Source organism: Actinia tenebrosa, unplaced genomic scaffold, assembly GCF_029948245.1.
Source record: "Actinia tenebrosa isolate PJP-AT-01 unplaced genomic scaffold, QUT_ActTen_1.0 PGA_scaffold1__47_contigs__length_23844297, whole genome shotgun sequence".
Classification (NCBI taxonomy): Eukaryota; Metazoa; Cnidaria; class Anthozoa; order Actiniaria; family Actiniidae; genus Actinia; species Actinia tenebrosa.
Window position 1 is genome coordinate 8,340,955 of NW_028292578.1, and position 23,030 is coordinate 8,363,984.

Consider the following 23,030-nt stretch of genomic DNA (forward strand, 5'->3'; position numbering starts at 1 on the left):
AAAGGATAAAGCGCAACAAAGCAAAAATGGGAACGAAGCCACCGAGCGTCCCGTCGACCCCAGGCTCCGATCGAAAGACCAGAATTGAGGCACTTAAAAGCCCTACCCCACTCCCTCCCCTTCCAGAGTCAATAAGGAACGCGCATTACAGGAAATTGAGAACCAAATAACGAAGGAAGCTGCGATATTAACTGAACTTGAAACGCTCACACATAATCAAAATTCCAGGCCAGGTATATCATAGAAAAAGGCGTGCCGCTTGGTCATGTATAAGGTCAGACTCCCAAACTGCTGGCAACGAAAACACCTAGCAGACGCTTCGCCGTATAGACCATCACGTCACCGATACTGAGGACGCGTGGAACTAGCCTGAGATAATGGAGTGTGTGTTCTGTCAAGAGATTTTGTAATGTCGCAGAGTCTTATAACTTTAGGATCGCCCGGTAGGCCTAACAATGAACATTAGGGTGGAGGGAAGCGTGGGGAAGGGAAGCATTACCCATAGTGCTCGGCAGTCGTATATTGGCAACATGGCGGCCAACATGGCTGCTTTACACTCGACCTTAACAAAAGAAATACGAGACAAACTTGGTCTTTGGGATGCTAAACATGGGTGTCTTTCGCCTTTGAGTGGAACACAGAAAAACAGTGTGGTAGAACTTACAGCCATATCATCTAACAGACCTCTGCCTAGCGAGGTAGGCTGATAATCAGCTGAAGTTTATGGCCAAAATAAATGGATCGTCAGCCTTTTAAATGTGGGACATTGTTTTTCTTTAGGGCTGATCGTGCTCTTGCAACTATTCATATGCATATAGATTTTGATTTATGCTATAATAGAGAGGACTGGTCGTCTTTTACTATATAACATCAACATCGATCAGCATATGAATAATTTGTGTACGTGTACCTTTTGTTTGCTGTAGATGCCTGATGATGACTACACTCATATCCCAACCAAAAGAACATTAAGCGATAGCGGCAAACAAACTCAGTTGGACATAGCTAGCCTTGACTTGGGACAAGAAAAAATAGAAAATGCGCAACAGGTCAGTTGTAAACATTATCTGAATCCATTATTATTGTTATATCCCACGTAACGGTAGATGGAGAATAATGAGCTCGGTTGAGCTGATATAGGTTGTAATGACTAATTTTGTCCCAATAATTTATATGTAGTTCTTTTCATGGTTTGCAAAAGTTGAATGTCAGATGGAGCAAGAACAAGAGTCTTCATATCGGTATGACCTTTATTGTACTCAATAATATTCAATATTCTAAAACCACTATAGTACATCAATCAACAAGAGGATAAATGCGGTTTGATGTTATCATGTAATAGTATTGTACAAACAACTATTTGCTGGGCTACCTGTGGTAAACTCATTTAAAATACCTCTTTTTCTGTGCACCAAGATGCGAATGTTGTGCGATAATACCCAGAGATCTTCAGAGCCTTACTCTAGATACCTTTACAGACATCTGCTGTAGTGCTCAGGGGAGATATAAGCTCCCATATATAGAAGGGTGGAGATGCTCATGGGCAAATGATATTGAAAATGACCTTTAAGTAGGACCTGGCTTTTGCCCCTAAGAGGTACCAGTTATTTATCATATAAGTGACATGTGTAGGGTTCCTGTATATGCATGTAGCCTAATATCAATTGGGTTGTACCAGCCGCCAATCAATGCTGTATTATCATACATGATCATACAAGCTACCATCACAAATAGAGACTATGGAAGAACATTTCTGTGATAAAAATGTCAAGGGTGTGGAACTATTCATTCATTCATTCAATTGTATTTATTCAGTTCATACTCAGATCAGCTCAAGACATACCGTGATCACTGTGATAGCATTCTTAAGGAAGTAGAAGAAGCAATATATTATTTACAAGAGCTGCAACATCAGCATGTTTTGGTCTCTACTAAAACTGGTGCGTTGCATGGAGCGTGTGAGCAACTCTTGCAAGACCAGGTACCTACATAACAGGAATGCTTTGTAATCATGCCACTAGTACTTGTAAACCACCTTTTACTTTTTCTTTCAGACAAAATTAGTCAACATGGCTGAAAGCATAAACAACAAGTTATCATACTTCAATACTCTTGAACATCTTCAACATGTTAGTGTATTTTCATTAGTTATGGATTCGTAAAAATGTTTCAAATTACTTATAACTGTATTCAAAATCTCAGTCACATGCCAATATTCTTCAAAACTGATACAGTATTTTTTTAATATATATTTTTTTACAGAAACTTAGCTCACCCACCCTGTCTGTAAACAGTGAATCATTTATTCCTCTCCTTGCTCAGCTGGATGAATGCATATCATACATTTCAAGCAGTGTAAGGCATTTTAATATTTATAAATCACATTTACATGAAATTAATTCAAACATGCTTGATTTAATTCATTTGACTCCATCAAGTATTAGTCACTGACCTGTTGCGAAGGTGGTTGCACATTTATCCAATACTCTGGGTCTTAGATTATAAGTCTAGACCTTGACAGTGACTTGTATGACCATGCAAAATAGTAGCATCCTAAATATAGTCCATTATTATTATCAGTAATCAAAAGTCCATAAACCATTCTATTGCAGCCCCAGTACAAGGAATCATCTGTCTACCTAACCAAGTTCAAGAACTGTTTAAATCAGTCACTTCATCTTATCAAATCACATGTCATTTCCCTTCTTAAGAATGCAACAATGCAAGTTCTAAATAACAAGGTCAGTGCAATTGGAAACTTTAGAAATTTTCCCCATCAACTTCCATTTACTTCCTAGAATCCTTTTATATAGCAATCTGCAAAGTCATTAATGAAAGATGACAAATGAAGAGGATATTTGACTTGTACTAGATCGTTCTGTGTAGGATCAAGTAAAAAAATTTCTTATCCCTAATTTCATTTATTATTAGATTTATATATTTTTTCTCACCAATGTATACCTAAATCATAATAGTTTTTAAATAAATGTACAATTTTGCATAATAACAATTCTTTTTTCAGGACACTGCAACCTCAGAGAATTCATTTGCTTTATTCTATGGTAAATTCAGGGCTTGTGCTCCAAGAGTAAAGGTAAATTCATGATATATGTAATATATATATCCTGTACAGGGTCAATAAACATACAATCTTAGGCCTAAACCACTGATTACCTACTCCAGACCTGCCTGCCAAAGGCTACCCAAAAATAATAAATTTTGGCCTATCAGCTGCATGTTTTATTTTAGTATTCTTGTTGTGTATGTCATTTGAAAGCTGCATGCATACAGAATCTGGTAAAATAGAGTAATGTAATATAGAAGTCATGTTTTTTTGTTATTCTTGTGTTTTAGTCGTTGATGGAACAAATTGAACAAAGAGCATACATGTCTACAGAGTAAGTTTAATAGACCCGTTTCGAATTCCAAATTACTGCTGTGTTTCTTGATTACAGACTCATTTGCACAGGGTTAGCCTAGAGTTTGTGCAGAATATTCACAGTGTTCCAGTCAAGGTCCGTCAAGTTTCAAAGTGTTTGTATTGTTAAAATTGTACATTCTTTACTTTACTGTTGGTATTTGTGAATATTTAAACACTGATATGAGGCTAACCCTGTGCAAATGAGTCTGTAATCAAGGAACACAGCGGTAACTTGGAGTTCGAAAACTGATATATTGCTCATTATTTTTCATAACACATTTATTATGACTTGATTGATAAACTCTTTACTCATGAAAACATTTTGTATTGTAATAGATATGCATCTCTGCTAAGTGATTGTCAGAATTGTTACTTTGATCAACGGTCTCAGCTGCTGACGCCATGTGTTACAGATGCTGTTGACAAACTAACTAAACAGTATGCAAAAAACCCATGTTCTCTTGTAAGTATACCAATATGAGGTTTTATTTAACAAATAAAATACATTTTTCCATGCTCAGTTCAGTAATAAAGCACACAGGAAGTGATGCAATCACAAAAGAAGTGTAAGGAGAAGTGTAAGGAAAAGCTCAAGCAGTAGGTGAGTGCTTCTCACACTTCTTGAGTGCAGCACTTTCTGCATGCGGATGGCGTCAGTACTGTTCTTCATTTACTAATAAAGCACAGTTTTCGACCAATCAGCTTGGGCATACTATCCTAACTATATGATAAAACATAATAGCATGGCTTAAAATAACAAGTGGTCATTGTACAATGTTCAGCCATAATTGAAACATGTCCTGTCAAATCTTTGCAATTGCCAGCCATTTTGATGATAAATGTTGAGCCAGTCTCAAGGTTCCCATGGCCAAGATAAGACATAATTTGGCCCGTCATTATGTCAAGTGACGGACCAGTTGATTTATTTTGACATAACTACAGTATAGTAGTGCTAACATGATTTGTTCTACTCAGGTTCGTGCTGGATGTTCTGTGTTAATCCATGTTTGCCAAGATGAATATCAACTGTATTTCCACTTCTTCTCCAAAACAAGTAGTGGTTTAGAGTAAGTAATTAATTAAAGGAAGAAATAGAATAATACTTATTGTCAGATGATATAGAGCAGTTATCGCATGACTGTGAAAAGATCAGTGCTGTAAGCGTGACATGCCTAACCGTGATGCTTTTAAGAATTGTAATTGGCTGATTTTTTCTCACGCAATGCGATTGGTCTGACGGTGCCGTGACCTTTGTGTGACCGTGTCTGCGCCGTGTTTATGCCGTGTTCCGGGTATTTGATTGGATGGAGAGTAAATTCTCGTACAATGTGATTGGGCTGGCGTATGCCTTGCTGTGTCACAACTGTGTTCGTGCCGTGAGCTTTTCACAGTCATGCGAAAATTGCTCTTACTAGTGCTTGCAACACTGTGTTAATACAGAAATTCTAATGTCATTAAACTTCAGCACCCTCCTAGAGAATCTTAGCAGTAGTCTATATGACTGTTTACGACCAATCATCATTCACATGAACCACATGGAAACATTGGCTGAATTGTGTTCAATACTCAAGGTAACTATGGCAACATCAAATTTATCTAGTCTTTCAAAATACCTGATTATTTGTTTGTTTTTATGATCAAGGTGGAAATGCTTGAAGATCATGTACAACAGAAAGGTTTGTACAAAACATAGTTAATAAACGAATGACCTTGATTATCATCAGTAATAAGATTTTCAGTGTAATGTTAATAGTAATAAGCCATAGGATGACATGTGAAATAAGACAATGACAAATTAAAGTGCATGAAGTAATTAAAAATAAATGATGGTACTCACCTTTAATTTGTAAACGGCAAAGCTGAAATCTAGGCTGAATAGTATTGTTGAAAGTTATTACATCTGCATTTATCATTGAAAGTTCAACTTAGAAGTCAAGAACTGTTGCTACAGTATGTGTTATTTATTGTAACCATAGGAGAGGAGCTTGCATCATTTGGAGTAGTAGTTGATCAGATGTTACAGGATGTACAGGAACGCCTGGTTTACAGAGCACAGGTATGATCCTCATGTTTACAAATGTAATGGGCATTATGAGGTGCTTGTGTAACCATTTTAAACTTGTCAAACCCACAATGATTATATACTGAGCGAACAGAACAAAGTATTATCCATGCACAAAAACAGCAGCTCTAGAAATCCCTTGGAGAGATCGAGTAGTTCATCTTCATCTTGGTTTCTTTTTTTGTAGGCATACATTGAATCAGATATCCTCAAGTACTCTCCTGCACCTGGGGACCTGGCTTACCCAGAGAAACTAATCATAGAGGTAATAGTTATTCATAGGGTATGGACAACAATGATGCATAACCCTTTGGTTGGGTGCCATGGCAAGGAAAGAAAAAGAGATGATAAATAAAATAATAATAAAAATATAGAATTTCTCTTCTTTCACTGGTTTGATTTTTATGGAGAGAAGACAACTGAAGAAACTGGGAAAACCCTTGAAGCACGTGCAGGACAGAACCAATGAGTAACTTTACTCACATATGACATCAAGCCTGACGGGACTTGAATCCAGGTGGCATTGATGAGAGGAAAGCACTGTCACTGCTATCCACCTCCGTGCATCCCTAAATATGATGGTGTTACAAGTCTGGTCATCTGTTATTGTTACCTGCCTTTTCTTGTTTATTTTAGACAAACGAAGAAGACAACCAAGACAAAGATGCAAGCATACCTAAAAGAAAATCTGCTGGTATGATAAAACTTGTGATCTAGATATACCACAACCTTACCAAAAGATCCATTAGAATCATAGTTCCTGGGATAAACTAGGGAGGGCATAGTTCACGCCTGTCGCTAAGGAAGGTTCCTCCTCTATTCCTTTGTAGGAGTGCAAAATAATGCTTAGCGATATTTTAATTTTTCAAGAGATAACTAAGATTGGTAGAACAATGAACCTCCCCTTCCAAGGTCCTTGCAACAGGCCTGTTGTTTTACCATCTTTGCTCATGGTTTTTATGTCTGATATATTATCGCCTTATAATATTTTAGAATTACCAGCAGCTCTTGCAGACCTTCAAGGCATGTGGTATCCAACAGTTAGGCGAACTCTTGTCTGTCTGTCCAAGTTGTACCGCTGTATTTCGGTATGTCACTTTCTTTTAAAACCTTTGAAGTGCTTTTTCTAAAGCTTAGGTTACCAGCTGTTTGCTTGTACTGGGTATTCGTTATGACTGACCATGAGTATTGTACATGTTACTTTTAGAAAGAGACCTTTGAGGGTTTGCTTGTTTGCTTGTACTGGGTATTCGTTATGACTGACCATGAGTATTGTGCATGTTACTTTTAGAAAGAGACCTTTGAGGGTTTGTCTGTTTGCTTGTACTGGGTATTCGTTATGACTGACCATGAGTATTGTACATGTTACTTTTAGAAAGAGACCTTTGAGGGTTTGTCTGTTTGCTTGTACTGGGTATTCGTTATGACTGACCATGAGTATTGTACATGTTACTTTTAGAAAGAGACCTTTGAGGGTTTGTCTCAAGAGGCATTGTCTGTGTGTATTCAGTCTCTTAAATTGGCAAGTGCATTGATCACCAAGAGAAAGGTTGGTATAATCTTTTTTTTTTAATGGTTGGTGAAGGTTTTGTCGTATTTTGCATAAAAAGCCTGGAATGGTCTGTGGATGATGTGAATGCAAGCAGCAAAAGGTCACAATAATATGAAATTTTCCCAAATTTTCTGAACTTTGAATGCACGTTTTTCTGGCATATTTCTCCTCTACTGACATTATTTACATATGAATATAGTACATTTTAAGCTTGGTAAGCAACCTGCAAGAAAATCTTGACCAATACACTCATGCCCAAACGCTTATCTCGCATGAACAGACAGAAAGACATGATCTCCAGAAAACGCTAAAAAGGGAATAGTTATTTATCATGAATACTAATGCTGTTTTATTTTTGTTTTATATTACCTTTAGGATGCGATTAATGGATATCTATTTTTAATCAAACATCTCCTTATTCTTCGAGAGCAAATTGCTCCATTTGACGTGGATTTTGTCATCAAGGAAGTTTCACTGGACTTCAGCAAGATGAGAACGGCTGCATTTGGTTTGTGGAGCAAAAGCAGTAATCTGTTTTCACTCAGCAGTAACAATGCGATTCTAGAGTTTTTACTTGAGGTAAGTGGTGTCTATAGGTCAATGGGATACTGCAGCATTGTAAGCATTGTCAATGCTTCATATCACACTGCAGTCCATTAAACGTTTTTAACCGTTCCATTGTGCATTGTTTGATCAGGGTGCGCCACAGTTAACAGAGAGTTATCTTGATTCTAAGAAGGTGAGAATTAAAGTGCTACTACGACGAAAATCGCTCAAACTTGGATTCAGCTGAAACTTCCTAAGAATACTCTTTGAAGGTCGAGTAATCACTGTATAAAGTGTTTTCTCGATATTCAGGACGAAAGTATGATATTTTTACGATTATTTTTTGGAGTCTGTGACGTCATACACTCAACATCGAACATCGCTCCATACATTTCTTTGTAGTTTATGATCAAAATATCAGTAGTAAAGGGAGAAAGAAATACCCAAACACCCCAAAATATAAATTATAGTCACAAGTAACGTGAAATAAGCACATTAGCCACCCTTTGGGCTTCATAGGAATAAAATAAATTAAGGATTTATATACAAAGAAATATATGTAGCAATGTTTGATGTTGAGTGTATGACGTCACAGACTCCAAAAAATAATCGTAAAAATATCATACTTTCGTACTGAATATCGAGAAAACACTTTATACAGTGATTACTCGACCTTCAAAGAGTATTCTTAGGAAGTTTCAGCTGAATCCAAGTTTGAGCGATTTTCGTCGTAGTAGCACTTTAAAGAATACAAACATACTAAACAGCAGAAAAGTAGGGCTAGTCTTATAAGTAGTTGAAGTCAACTGAAACCGCTACCAGTGTTACAAACATCATCAGGCAGGGTGTTGGAATTGTTGGTGGAAATATCATTCTTATTTCAGACCGTCCAATACCTGTTCTGTTATTTTTCATTTTCAGGAAGTTGACATTGAATTACGTGTCGTTTGTGAGAAGTTTATCCAACATGTTTGTGAGTCTCTCATTTCTCCCTTATCGGGATTGTTATCCAAGGTAACGTAAACAATTATCTATTATTTTGAGTACACTTGTGACTACCGAATATGACAGATGGACACTACTCTGGTTTACTCATTAGTGGCTCAATCAATCCATGTGCATTTTTCTCAGCTCTCGGAAGCCATTCTCGATCGTTTTTCTTCTCATTCTCAACATCCTGTTAATCGGGATATATTCATATTCTCATTTTTCTAATGGGGCCTGTTATATGTGCAGCAAATAATGCCTATTCATGTTGCGCTTTTCATTGTGCAGATCAATGTGGTGGTGAAGATGGCTGAAGATGATGGCAAGGATCCTAGTGTTTTCCTAAAGCAGCAACCGTTCGCTAAACCAGGTAAATACATACAGTATATGTCAGTATTGTAGCATGTGTTAGAATGGTAAGATTCATGAACGAATAGTAGTAATTCCTGAGAGTCAGTTCGATTCTTTTCTGCTGAATTCGATGAAATTTAAGTTTCTTTTTGCAGTGGGATCAAAGAAACGAAAACCTAATTCAATCTGCTTGTTACTAAAATGGTTTGTTTTTCTATTTAAAGAAAATGTGCGTAAAGTTGTGAGCGAAACGTACATGCTGATCAAGTCTAAACTGCCTAGCACGTTACAGAGCATGTCCCTGTTCTTGGCCAACAAGGATACAGAATATATATTGTTCAAACCTGTTAAGGTAAGCCTTCTTTGGAGTCACTGACAAAATATGACGAATACTTTTTTTACTTTACCTGGTTTTTACTCGTTTTGACATCTACAATAGGCCGATTTCAAATCAAGTAATGTATATTAAAACTAAATCAGAAAAATAAACATCTGTTGAGCTTTATTTTTTGGGTTTCATCAAGACAATGCATTGACAATGCAAGGATGGATTAGGTCATGCACTAATGTAAATTCAAAAAAATGTCTTCAAGCCAGCTCAAGTATACCTTACTGGACTAAAAGGGAGTATGGGACTATAGACTCTTCAACTCACCACTTTCAATATGTTGGCTCACTGATCAAACACAAAGCATTCAGTCGAGGATGCAAGGCTCAAATTTAAAAAAGTGTTTCTTAACCTTGAATATTTTTTCTTTTGGTATTGGTATTTTAGGCCAAAGTCCAGGAACAGTACAAACAAATGAATGATATAGTCACAAACACGTACTCAGAAGAAGATGCGCAAATCATTGGATGTCCCTCAATACAACAGGTCAGTATTAAATGATTCCTTTGAGTAAAAAAGTCCCTTTCATTATTGCTTTCTTTATTTAATAATATGTATTTAATGATTGTCAATTTGAGCAACACTTTTTTTTGCGTGCACATTATATTTTCACAACACTTTAATTTTGCAGTTTTCAAATCATCTCAAAAATTGTGAAATTATGTTTATGTAACAAAGTATCTATTTTAATGATCTAGTTTATCAATCTACCAAGACCATATTCATTCATTTTATAAAGTATATATTTTGATAATCTAGTTTATCGATTTACCAAGATCATATTCATTCATTTCCATTTTTTATGGTATATACAATTCATGGTTGAATTTCTCGTTTCAGGTATCTTTGTTACTTGCTGTTTCCTGATGATGCAAAGTAGTGTGTGACCAAGTCCTTGATAAAATCAGAATGTACCAACACACAGATACATGCTACAGTTAATAAGGGTTGAAGCGTTTGTAACCTAACAGCAATGGGAAATAGACTGGACATCTTGCAACTTAATGTTAGCGTTTCTGTGATTGCATTATGCAATATCTATGTATAGCAGCTACAAGTACTTATTATTGCCGGCCAGAATGTTTGTCTGCATGAGCAGCAGTAAGATAAACACAATCACAGTTACAAATCCAAATATGTATGATGTCTTCAATGGGATAGCAAACAACTTGGGCTGAAAACAGACAAGATTAGAAAAACACCTGTCATTATCACCATACGTTCACAAATCAGTAAAGAATAGAATTGTAGATAAATATTCGGAAATTATTAACACTATTATAGTTTTCATGCCCAAGGGTGAATTTTGCAGCGTGGACCATTTTCACATTCCCCATGATAATACATTGCAGTGTTTTAGGAGTAATGAGTGAACCGCACACATCATACTAAAGACTGATCACAAGATGTTACAATGTATCTTAGGATATTTAGAGATGAATGAGAAACTCAAAGTATAACACCAAACCTCTTGATGTTCTGAACATGGAAAATGAGCTCATAGTAGATAAGTATTTTACAGATAAAAGCAGATACAGTGTACATTTACTCAAAAAATATTCAACGCCTTGTTTACGGCATACTGGCAAATGCATTAAGAGACTGGCATCAAGCTTACTGTGGTTTTCGATATTCTGGGAACTCGGTACGCAGTTGAGAACTACGCTAATTTTTTTTTCTTGCTGCCGTCAAACAAAAGTAATAATGTCTGAGTTTGCAGAATATTGGAAACTACAGTAATAAATAGAAGCTAATGGGATAGCTAGCTTTTAAAAAGATAACTACCTTAAGATCTGTGTTTTGTACAAATAGCAAGAATGAATCTCTGTCAAACTGAGTGGTGGATGGGTAGCCAAACACACGTATCTTTAGACTAAGCTGCTTGAATATCTGGCCACTCTTAGTTAACAATGTGCCCTGTAGAAGTAACAAAACACATTAATATACAGTATGGGGGTATGATCTAATACTTCATAAGGGGTACACAATGAAATAAAGATTAAAAAAAGAATATAAAATGTTGCAGTGTGGTATTATGCCTGAACAATGCACGAATTAACATTCTATTGTGCTTTTGCTTGCTTATTTGTGTTAAGGTGCGGTTAGATAACCAATATTATTCACTGTTACGCATGTAACAACAAAATTTAGAGATACTTTTCATATATTATGCTGGGCAAATACTTGTAAGACAAGTTGCAAAGAACAATGCCTATGTAACAGCATGCTCTGAATCCCATCCTAACTTACCATAACAGGGCAAATGAGGGTAAACAAGCACAATATAGGAACAATAGCACCGTACGCTAACTTTAACTTACCATGACAACAGGGCAAAAGAGGGTAAACAAGCACAATATAGGAACAATAACACGGTATGCTAACTGTAACTTTGGTACATCCTTTGGTTCCATCAGTAGAATACATAGTCCTGAAAAAATAAAGATGCTGCCTCACAATCTGATATTTTTGACACTTGGTACCTGGCAGTACTACATGCCAACCAACAGTGCGCATTGTGAATGCACCTTATTGGTGAACTTATTTTCAGGGCGAGGAGGGGAACTTGTTTTACCCAGTTAACTTCCCTTCAAACAAGTCCCCCCCCCCCCCCCCCTCCTAAAAAATTAGCCCACCAAAAGGTACATTGAGCAAATATAATGCCAGGGCTTATTTCCCGGAGCTTACGTTATTACAATTGTGACTTCGCAATAAAAGAGTTGATGGCTGGTGCCCTTAAACAAACATGTTTACCTATTACAGCTAGCTCACAATAATTAAACACAATCATGGTGGTTATGTGAGCAGCCACGCCATTGATGTGATTGACATATTTCTTCACTTCCCAGATGTCCTAATGATGATAGGGAAAGGAATAATACATATATATATAAGGCTAAAATATATAGGAGATAAACCAGGGGCGTAGCGAGGACCTAGGAGCTGGGGGGGGGGGGGGGGGGGGCACTGACCCAAAAAAAAAATTACTCCTCCCCCCCCCCCATAAAACAAATAAATGAATTAACATGCAAATGAAAAAGAAACAAATTCTTATTTGTATAAACTGATTTATACAGCGCCCTTTCCTAAGTTACAATAATTTATTTTCCTCTTTCATTTTGGTTTAATATGTTTTGTTTTTGTTTTTTTAAAAAAAAAAAAGTTGTTTAAAAATTTGGGGGGGCACGTGCCCCTCCATGCCCCCCTCCTCCCCCCCCCCCCCCCCCCCCCTCGGTACACTACTGAGATAAACAAAAGTAAATAGAAAGGGTTGGGTCACCTGTTAAAAACAAAGAAAAATGGATGGAATGGAAAAGAATAGAGAGGTTGTATATAGAGCATGTACGTGTTACGTCATAACCACCATCTTGGTTGATAATAACAAAGCAGTTCCTCATTAGCTTCTCTTGTTAGATCAACTAACATGGCAGCTGTTTCATTGTTATTCATATATCTCAAGAGAGATTTTGAGTCACCTTCATAGTATGACCCAGTTCTGCTGTCTTTTCTTCCATTCTTAAAGCAATGTCCCTCAAATAGAATATCAACAGCTGACACTGAGCACAGTAATTCAGGATGACGACAAAACTGACACAATCCAGGACTAGATTACCAAGGACCATGAAGCATATAGAAATCCATTGGTTCCTAAAAACAATAAATCACTTATCAATAGATAAATATTTTTTTAACATCTACTTAATCTGAAGAAAGGACTACATAATGTTTTCCCATAAAATTTCAGACCATGTGTCATTCCCTAGAGTATCATGATTGTTTTTAGTGCAGAGAAGATATTGATGTATTGGTACATCTCAAACAAAGACCTCCTTATCCGAGAGAATGACACATGAAATGGGAAAACATCACGTCCAAGGTAAGAGGTCTATCGCAAAATAATATAGAAATGGAAAAAAATGAAAAATGAACGAGGCTCCATACAACAATAAAATACTCCATACAATAATAAAATACAGGAAAAGATATCTTAAATTTTGTTTTCCGTTGATCCTAGTTAATAGCTGTCAACATCATGGTAGGTACTTAGTGTCATTGTGGAATCCTGTGACTGATGGAAGACCAAAGGAAATAATAAACAGAATATAGGTGGCGGTAGAGATGACCAAACAAACTGCGCCAAGAATCAGGAAGGATCTGAAATAAAGATTAAAAAATATAAGTACACATCCACAACAACCCTGAACAACCACAGCAACAACAACAATTCTAAATCCCACATGGACCCTTCTCAAATTGAACTTGGATGTGAGGCTAACATGTAAATACAACAGAAAACACACTTCTTCTCGGTGGAATTTGTGGCATTTCTTTTGTATTTCCATGTTTAGTCGTGCATTCAAGACAATTTTGAGAAGAGCCCATTTATAGCCTAACTGCCCCTTCTAGCAGGATAAGTGATGATGATAATGATCTTGATTTGATCATGAAACGAGGGCCAATGGTTGTAAAGCCCTCATAAATACACTATATCTAACATGCAGTTTAACACAACAACGTTTATGCAATAAGGTAATTGTGAGCGCAGGCTAAAATGACAAAGAATGCAAAAGATTCATGAAAATTGCCTCTTTGGTGCAAAGTTGTTTCAAATTCATATTTTTACTCAAAAAGTCTGACCAGGAAAAGATTCCAGGTCCTCTTATTATGTATACCACACAAAGATGGTGGTCGCGCAGGACTAATGTTTGTCAGCAATGATCGACTGTCTGTCTGTCTGACCAAGAGAGCTTATTCACCTGAGTCTTTTTACCACTTTGGTTTGATTTCTACTTTGAAGAAAAACCTACAAGACATCCAGAAAAGTCAACATTAATAATTGATTCTTGTGCAGGAAACTTGGAATCACTTATAGACATATTTTAAAAAACAAAAAAATGGAGCCAGGGTAAATAGATTCACCAAGTGTAAAAGTCTTTTTTTTACTCCCTTCTCATTGGACAATATTTTCTTGTACCTTAATTGGGCGACAATATTCAAATTTACTGGTCTACAGTCTGCAGTCTGAAGTCTGCCTTTGTCGGACACATGACAGCCAGAATAGCAGTTGTAATTTCATTACATTTTTTCCTGGTTCATTATCAGACTTCTATCACTTAGCAATCAAGGATTATTGATACCTCCTTAGGTTAAGAAATCATTAGTTGCCACGCCTAGCTGGACAGGGCTTGGGGTACCATTTAAGGGTCATTTTCAAATATCTGCCGAGCATTCCCACCCTTCTATATATAGGAGTCCCCGGCGCCATCCCTTGGGGTATATCATATCATACCATTTCAATCAGTGCTTGTAAGCCCTCACTTTCTTGAATCCTAAAGTGATAAAAGCCAAATATAAATGCAGCAAAGTGAAGCAGGTCAGGCACAATATAACCACTGAATAGATGTGTACATTCTGTTGGCCTCCATTCTGGTTTGGCGGGACCCAAAGTAACCATTTTAAATGGAAAATAACTGGATGTTGTTGACTGATCGCTATTTGTGCTCAACGATGATGTAGGAGTTTCAACTGTTGAAGGTACAGCTGTGCTAGCATTGTGCGTAAAATTTGGTACTGTAGTTGGAAGTGTAGTGATTATTTTCTTGTGAGTTGTCGGAGGAAGGGAGGTTGAAGTTGGAGTTATTGTTGCCTGGAAATAAAATAAAATAAAAATATTACAATAGCAAGAAAAACAAAAAAGGAGAGCTATAGATAAACTGAATCTTTGTGAAGAAAGGGTGGTGTACATGTAATACTAGTGAGCCCATCTCTCCCCTCTAGTATCCTGGAATAGATTCATGTGAATCAAGGGTGGTGTCATACTAGTGAACCCATCTCTCCCCTCTAGTATCCTGGAATAGATTCATGTGAATCAAGGGTGGTGTGGTGCTAGTGAACCCATCTCTCCCCTCTAGTATCCTGGAATAGATTCATGTGAATCAAGAGTGGTGTGGTGCTAGTGAACCCATCTCTCCCCTCTAGTATCCTGGAATAGATTCATGTGAATCAAGGGTGGTGTGGTGCTAGTGAACCCATCTCTCCCCTCTAGTATCCTGGAATAGATTCATGTGAATCAAGGGTGGTGTGGTGCTAGTGAACCCATCTCTCCCCTCTAGTATCCTGGAATAGATTCATGTGAATCAAGGGTGGTGTTATACTAGTGAACCCATCTCTCCCCTCTAGTATACCATAGATAAGCACACAGAGGGCATTTAAGGGTTTGATCTATGAGTTAGCCGTGCCCGGACTACCCTGGGGCTATCAATTCTTGGTCTGGTATTTGTTTATTTGTTTGTTTCTTGTCAGGTTTTTTGTTGTTGTTGTCTTTGTTGACAGGAAGTTACGAGGAGAACAGTGCTTGCTCATTACAATCAAATGAATTATTGAAATAGAACCTCTGTAGCTAGCCCAGGGGGAATATCAGGGTTGAAATAGCGGCCTACCAATGGCCAGATAACGACAGTAGGACAAATGTCAGGCTTGGCAGGAGAAAATAACAATGCACTGCCAAATGAATAATGAAATGGCATGCAAAGTTTACTGGAATCACCTTCTTTTACCATGCTTCTTTATCTACTATGGCAGGCTAAAATTGTTTTCTATTTCTAGCCCTGTATATGCCCTGACTTAAATTGGCCCAGAGGTTGTTTCAGGGCTTGATAATATGGTTGACCAGCTGCTGCTCCCAAACTGCTAAGGGCTTATAAGCACACATGAAGAAAAACGTTTACCTGCATGACATCAAGCCTAGATTGACATGCAATAATGCTTGCTACATAGCTGAACACCAGCAGCAGCATTATAGTCAGAGTAAAAAGTGCATTCAGTCCTTGAAATATTCTGCGAAACTTTCGAGATTCACGAAACAATGGTCTCCAACCAATCTATTGAATAAAGAGAAAAGAGTAGACAATTAACTAAAAATTACTAGTAATATTTACGAAATCAGTTACAGTAACATTGTTTTTATCCTTCATCATAATTTTGTTGGTCTGTTTTAGGGGTCAACATATTTCCAAGATGGTATCTTTTTTGTCCATCTCAGCAGGTACCTAACAAACATCCTCAGAGGTACTGGCTTACTACATATCTAGCTGGTGGGCTTTTAGATTTATGACACCCTATGAAGTGTCAAATCCCAGATCTGAAACCCTAAAAGGTCTGCATCCTCACCCTTTTCTAAATTATTAAAGTTGTCCCTCCCTGGAAATTTACTCAGATACAGACCGTGTGAATGCATGCTTTCAAATAAAATCTCTTTTTAGTCATCTGTATGTGTAGGCATAGCATATAATAGATACCTCTGGAGTATAGCACAATGGTATAGTACATAATATACAATATTGCAACAAAATAATATTATAGTATAGTAACTTACTATTGACAGCATAAAGAAATAAGGAGCCATCACTTGTCTGTTGCACATATGAAGTACTGCCGAGGTTGGATTGAAAACAGATCCTTTCTGGGCTGAACCATCCCTGATCTGTCAAAACGATACACAACAATCTAGATTGTAAAAATTATCATAGCTTGGGCATTCAATAATACAGATTGAACACCTGCTTGGCTTGGTTTGGCACATGGTTTCAAGCCTAGCTTGGCCGGTCCAATACTCTGAGTCTTAAAATATCTGAGTTGAAGGTGCTAGTTAACCTTTGCTTTAAAAATATTTGGAAATGGTATGGTGAGACGGCTTTACTATTCCTCAGAAGTGGCCCATGCCACGAGAAGTGCTTTTTATTAGTTGGGACCGCCAATGTAACATTCACCCTACTTCCAACCAACCAAATCCCCTTCACTTAATGACAAATGGTGCTACTTTTAGCTGTACTGCAGCTGTAACATAGCCCTGACTTCTCCTTTGTGATTGTGTAAAATACAGGAAGACAATGGAGACCATTTCTATGTTACGTCATGTCATATACTATGTACATGTTGTAAATTCAGTACCATATACATACAGTTCCAACTGATAAAAACACTGCTCTGTTTTTTATTATTTTTTATCATTGTTATTGCTGTCTTTATTATCTAATTCTTACGACTATATTGTCTAAAAATGCTTGTTGTCATGCATGTTTGTGACACAATTGTTTAAATGCCAAAAAAGTCAAATTAATATGTAACCTATCACACATTTAAAAATAGATTCATTCGATTCCAATTATCAAAACAATAGGCGATAGTAAAGTGAGATATCAATGAGTATAATGCTATCATTCAATCACACGTACCTCTATAGGTATCGAACTGTCCCATAGCTCAGCAAACGATGATCGAGAACTGCTACACGTATTTTCTAACTCGTTTATCTGTGGTTCTTGTCTGTTGACACTTTGGCTCAACATCATTCGAGGAACAAATCTGGATAAGATATTTCTTCTTGATCTTTGCTAAACATTCATACGAGATCATCGTTAAATAAACTAACGTTAAAGAGTATATTTCTCAACAGGAGAGTGTGTATTCGATTGTTTTTTCTGTATAATACTCACTGATGATGGTGAATCTGTGTCATCCCGTCCAGACAGACCCGACATCCTTTAGGACGCACTAACACACAGGCCACCCATAACAACATTCTTCCTTACTGGCTGGTTCCCCCTTCTTTATAAAGAGGCTGTATACCTTAAAATAAATTAATCACAAAACTTTACAAGAAAGCGTTTTTCATACAGTATTTAACGCTGTTTTATAATAAGGAAAGAAAATTGGGGAGTCTCTAGCTTGTTCTCGAAATGCTAATGTTAATAGCAAGAAGAATGAAGGAAGAGTGATCTCTTGCGAAACGTCTGACTAAATTCTGCTTTTGACTCTGTTATCTGGTATCTCGTTGACATTTAGAAATTTTAATAATAAGAATTTGACTGAAGTGAATTGGATGGACGAATACGAATAAAAATGTAACTGAAACGGATTGGATATGCGGTTGGAAATGCGCCTAGGAATAAGAATGTACCCTACCATTCACTGAGTCTAATAAAAAAAGGCGCTGCTTTTTTGATACGACACGAAATCAGAGGAGAAGGCAGAAGGCCTGCGCCCCCCTCCACCTCAAATATTGATTTCCTCTGTCCGTCCGTTGGTTGGTGGGTTGGTGGGTGGGTTGGTTGGTTGGTGGGTGAGTTGGTGGGTTGGTGGGTGGGTGGGTTGGTTGGTGGGTGGGTTGGTGGGTGGGTTGGTGGGTTGGTTGGTGGGTGGGTTGGTGGGTGGGTTGGTGGGTGGGTTGGTGGGTGGGTTGGTGGGTGGGTTGGTGGGTTGGTGGGTGGGTTGGTGGTGGGTGGGTGGGTGGGTTGGTGGGTGGGTTGGTGGGTGGGTTGGTGGGTGAGTTGGTGGGTTGGTTGGTTGGTTGGTTGGTTGGTTGGTTGGTGGGTGGGTTGGTTGGTGGGTGGGTGGGTGGGTTGGTTGGTGGGTGGGTGGGTTGGTTGGTTGGTGGGTGGGTGGGTGGGTTGGTTGGTGGGTGGGTGGGTTGGTTGGTTGGTGGGTGGGTGGGTTGGTGGGTGGGTTGGCTATTTATATATGTACGTGTAGACCTGTAAAGGAGTATATTTTAAAGGGTCTTTGAAAAGATAGTGTGTTGTTCCAAAGCACATTGATGGGCGATAAGGGACGCTCATAAGAAACGAGCTACTGGATGTTAAACGATAAGAGCTGCGCGCTAGCCGTTTGGGATGGAGTTTCAAGGCAGATTGATTTAATTTTTGACGATTTCTCATTATGATTAACACAAATTCTAATCGATTCAAAGTATTCTTTCTTCGTAAAGCTGATCATGATCAGGATTTGGACGCAAAAAGGTACAAAACAAACCAACAAGAAAAAGAATAAAAATCTTATGTGGATACGGGAATCGATACCGATAGAAGAAAAAAAACTGTCTTTAAGTGGGTGTACGGATTACGCAGGATAAATTCAGTCAGAAAATACAAAGAATCAAAACCAAGTCAAGTATAAGCTCCTGTCGGTAAACTGCTCTTATTTGAAATCAGGAAAATACCCTTTATTTTTAAACTAGAGATTGCGTACTTTTAAAACTCTTCTGAATTCAAATATGACAAAATGTAATCAGTGTAATATAGTCACTCTTTCTAAGAAGATCATCTGTTAAAACATTTTTTTAAATAATATGCTAAGAAAAGAAAATATTCTCTGTATACAATGGGGTTCGAACCCACCGACAAAAATATAAGAAGAAAAAAACCACTCCACTTTGCCATACCCCCGAGACATCCGCAGAGCTGAGGCGTCGTATGGACTTCGGACCTGACGGCGATTAAATCCTTCTGCCCTTGGGTGTACGAATTACGCAAGAAAATGTTCTAGCCGAAGCATCAGGGGAGAGACCAGCCGGCCCCCAGACCATATCGGCTAATCCCTTGCATCTCTGCCACGCACGGAATCGGTTGAAAATATAATGTTAAAAAGTCTAGTCTATCCGGTGCATTGTTTTCACGGCTATTGTTATGCTTATTAATAAAACCGTGGCGCAGTGGGAAAAACTTGGGCAATCAAGACACTGAGTTAAGCTCGTCTGAGGAGAGTTATTTTCTGGATGGGTGACCAAAACTAACTACTCAACCTACTTTTGATCCTTTTCTTCTAATATTTCTATTTTTTTTAATTTTTTATTATTTATCTGATGAGGCGAAAAAAAACATATTTTAAGTAGAGGGAAATCACTTGAAGTTTTTATAGAAATAGTATATTATAAGAACTGAGTTCATCAAAAATTCATTTTAGTCAGAGAACTTGTCAAAATTGAAAACAGACAGGCATTTAATCGGCTGAGAGACAAACCGGTAGGTCTGAACATTGGTTAGTACCATCTAGAAGGACAATTCATTTGTGAGGGTAATCTTTGCCCTTTCTAACGGTAGGATAAGATAGGTTAGTACCATCTAGAAGGACAATTTATTTGTGAGGGTAATCTTTGCCCTTTCTAACCGTAGGATAAGATAGGTTAGCACCATCTAGAAGGACAATTCATTTGTGAGGGTAATCTTTGCCCTTTCTAACCGTAGGATAAGATAGGTTAGCACCATCTAGAAGGACAATTCATTTGTGAGGGTAATCTTCGCCCTTTCTAACGGTAGGATAAGATAGGTTAGTACCATCTAGAAGGACAATTTATTTGTGAGGGTAATCTTTGCCCTTTCTAACCGTAGGATAAGATAGGTTAGCACCATCTAGAAGGACAATTCATTTGTGAGGGTAATCTTTGCCCTTTCTAACCGTAGGATAAGATAGGTTAGCACCATCTAGAAGGACAATTCATTTGTGAGGGTAATCTTTGCCCTTTCTAACGATAGGATAAGATAGGTTAACACCATCTAGAAGGACAATTTATTTGTGAGAGTATAAAGCTTTGTCCTTTCAAAACATATTCGTGAGACTAACCTTTGTCCTTTCAACCGGTAGGCGGATAATGCATAGGTTAATACCGTCTAGAAGGACAATTCATTTTTGAGAGTAAGCATCGATCGGTCCTTTCAACTGGTAGGATAACATAGGTTAATATCATCTAGATGTAATGTTTCAAATACGAGTTGCTGTATTCTAATGCGGCGGTTTCAAAATCCGAGTGGAATTTCAAAAAATGCCGAGGTGTAGCCGTAGCCCAATAGAGTACAGTGACGAGTATTTGACAGTACATGCAGTCAATGGTCATTAACGTTGTCCACCGAAAAAACACATTTACACATTTACGCATTTACACATTTAGACTAAAAGATATATCACGTGTTTCATTATGTATTCTTTGCCTCGTGTGCATCAGCCTGAACTTTAAATGTAAAATTCAACTCGTGAATCGAAAATCCAGAATGCCCTGACCACTTAGTGAGGATTTAAGATGGAGAATGGTATTTCAGCGTTTGTTTTATGCCAGAACATTCGAAGAAACACGTGATATTTCTTTTAGTCTAAATGTGTAAATGTGTAAATGTCTAAGTGTGTAAATGTGTAAATGTCTTTTTTTGGTGGACAACGTTAATGACATTGACTGTATATATATTATACATTATACTCTTGGTAAAGTGAATATTTCTTAGACACTGAAATGAGGCTAACCTTGAGTAAATGAGACTATAATCAATTAACACAGCGGTATTTCATGAAATGGAAAAGAGTTAACGTCATTCCATACCACAGCCACCGCTGTATACAATTATCACTGACTCATTTGTACATATATTACTTAGTAATATCGAGCTAGCTTAGTAAAGCCTGAATGAGTTCAAAAATAGCGTAACCCTATATATTCATCTTGATCTTACTTATACGTTTTCTAATCATATTCTACAGCCCTACAACACGCTTTGTTTACAGTAACTAGCTTTTGTTTTGGCTAAGAATGAAACATCTATATGCTGAACTTTTCTGAAAGAGCCGTGGCTGATGTGCTTTAGTTATTTTATTTTCTTAAATTGTTGCCCTCAGAACAGCTCAGAAAAACACATTTGAGTTCAAATTAAAGCGGCTTTATACTTGAACAAGACAATGGGTTATTTCTTATTAGTTAAGCATTTTCTTTTTCGAGTTGCAAATGATTACTACACGTTTTGCGAATGTTACGAGTAAAATGGCTGCCTTTTATAAAACGGGATTCATATAAATGACGTATGATATGGGTAAATAGGCCATTAATGGGCCATTATTAGCGAGTGCAAGGCCTTCTAGCATGTGGCCAAACATGGCTAAATAACGTTATATTTGTATCATATATCCTCTAACATGTGGCTGGTTTTCTCAGACTGGTTTGGTTCGTTTTAAATAAACACAATTAGCTTATCGTTACTCTATAGTTTTGCCACTATATTCAAGTGCGCAACTGCTTTCGTAGCTTCATTTTCTTCATGGCAACGACTGCAAACTCCTTCAGACCATTTCAGGTTTTGAAACAAAATAAGTTATGGGAGTCAGTACGTGCCTGCAAGCCAACAAACACACATCTACACCGCGACCTCAAACTATCGGTCTGCATTCGGTCTGCAGATACAACACTTTTTGATGCTTGATACGGAATACTAGATATATATTGCAGTCTTCCCTCCCTATAAGACGAACCCTTGCTCACTCATGTCCTTCAAACTAACTTTCCTAGACGTACCTTTAAACTTCCCAGTCTGAATACTCCATTTTGAGCAGAGACTGTTTCTCTTCGTATTTTAGGCTCGATAAAAAGCAAAGGACAATAGACTCTCCCCGACAGCAGGTAATCCGTGCCTGTATACTTTTCTGAATCAAGTTCATCTTACGATTCTTATAGACACCTTGCAGCGATTCACAGCAGAGCCGCTCGCTTTAGACAACAAGACAATGACACGATTCTCATGAGAGTAAAACTTTATTGTCGTGTCTTGCAGGGGGTCTATGCTCTTTTTTTCGAGTTGAATATTCCCCGTTACACTGTCTCTTTCCCTTTTTTGTTTTGTTGATCCTAGGCTGTGATAGAGACATAGTATCAATAAATAATCCAATTTCGTTCGCTGAATCGTCTAATTATCTTTTGGACGAGAAGCGGAAGAGTTTCCTGACGATTAACCAATCAGAACCCTTGGTATAATTAAAAGCCAAGCAAGAATGTTCTGTTTTTCTGTTGTTTAAGTAAGTCGTGATACAGATGTCTTAGAAAATGAAAACAGCTCAGGAAGCAAGTATCATGTTTATCGCTCATCGATGAATCGGTGTACATGTGGCAATAAAACCGCAGATCAAAAATTAG

General features: G+C 37.6%; 2 protein-coding genes across 2 annotated transcripts; one reads left to right on the forward strand and one right to left on the reverse strand.

Annotated features, from left to right (window-relative positions):
• Nucleotides 1–495: 495 nt before the first annotated feature.
• On the forward strand, nt 496–11,325 carry LOC116300776 (conserved oligomeric Golgi complex subunit 3). The gene is made up of 25 exons (XM_031709711.2): nt 496–698; nt 927–1,049; nt 1,180–1,241; nt 1,816–1,981; nt 2,055–2,129; nt 2,263–2,355; nt 2,613–2,741; nt 3,023–3,094; nt 3,355–3,398; nt 3,758–3,884; nt 4,397–4,488; nt 4,887–4,992; nt 5,064–5,097; nt 5,398–5,477; nt 5,671–5,748; nt 6,120–6,177; nt 6,477–6,571; nt 6,943–7,032; nt 7,411–7,614; nt 7,733–7,774; nt 8,503–8,595; nt 8,857–8,938; nt 9,144–9,271; nt 9,695–9,793; nt 10,148–11,325. The coding sequence occupies exons 1-25, from the start codon at nt 531–533 to the stop codon at nt 10,172–10,174; spliced, it is 2,367 nt and encodes a 788-aa protein (XP_031565571.2). The 5' UTR covers nt 496–530; the 3' UTR covers nt 10,175–11,325.
• LOC116300777 (uncharacterized) lies at nt 9,827–22,632 on the reverse strand. Its single transcript, XM_089032569.1, has 13 exons — nt 22,416–22,632; nt 17,803–17,935; nt 17,542–17,700; nt 16,683–16,790; nt 16,036–16,188; nt 14,598–14,954; nt 14,065–14,111; nt 13,352–13,462; nt 12,784–12,955; nt 12,062–12,161; nt 11,629–11,738; nt 11,093–11,224; nt 9,827–10,481 (listed from the first exon to the last, which is right to left on the reverse strand). Exons 2-13 carry the CDS (start codon nt 17,845–17,847, stop codon nt 10,359–10,361), a joined length of 1,617 nt encoding a protein of 538 aa, XP_088888695.1. The 5' UTR covers nt 17,848–17,935; nt 22,416–22,632; the 3' UTR covers nt 9,827–10,358.
• Between the last annotated feature and the right edge of the window lie 398 nt (nt 22,633–23,030).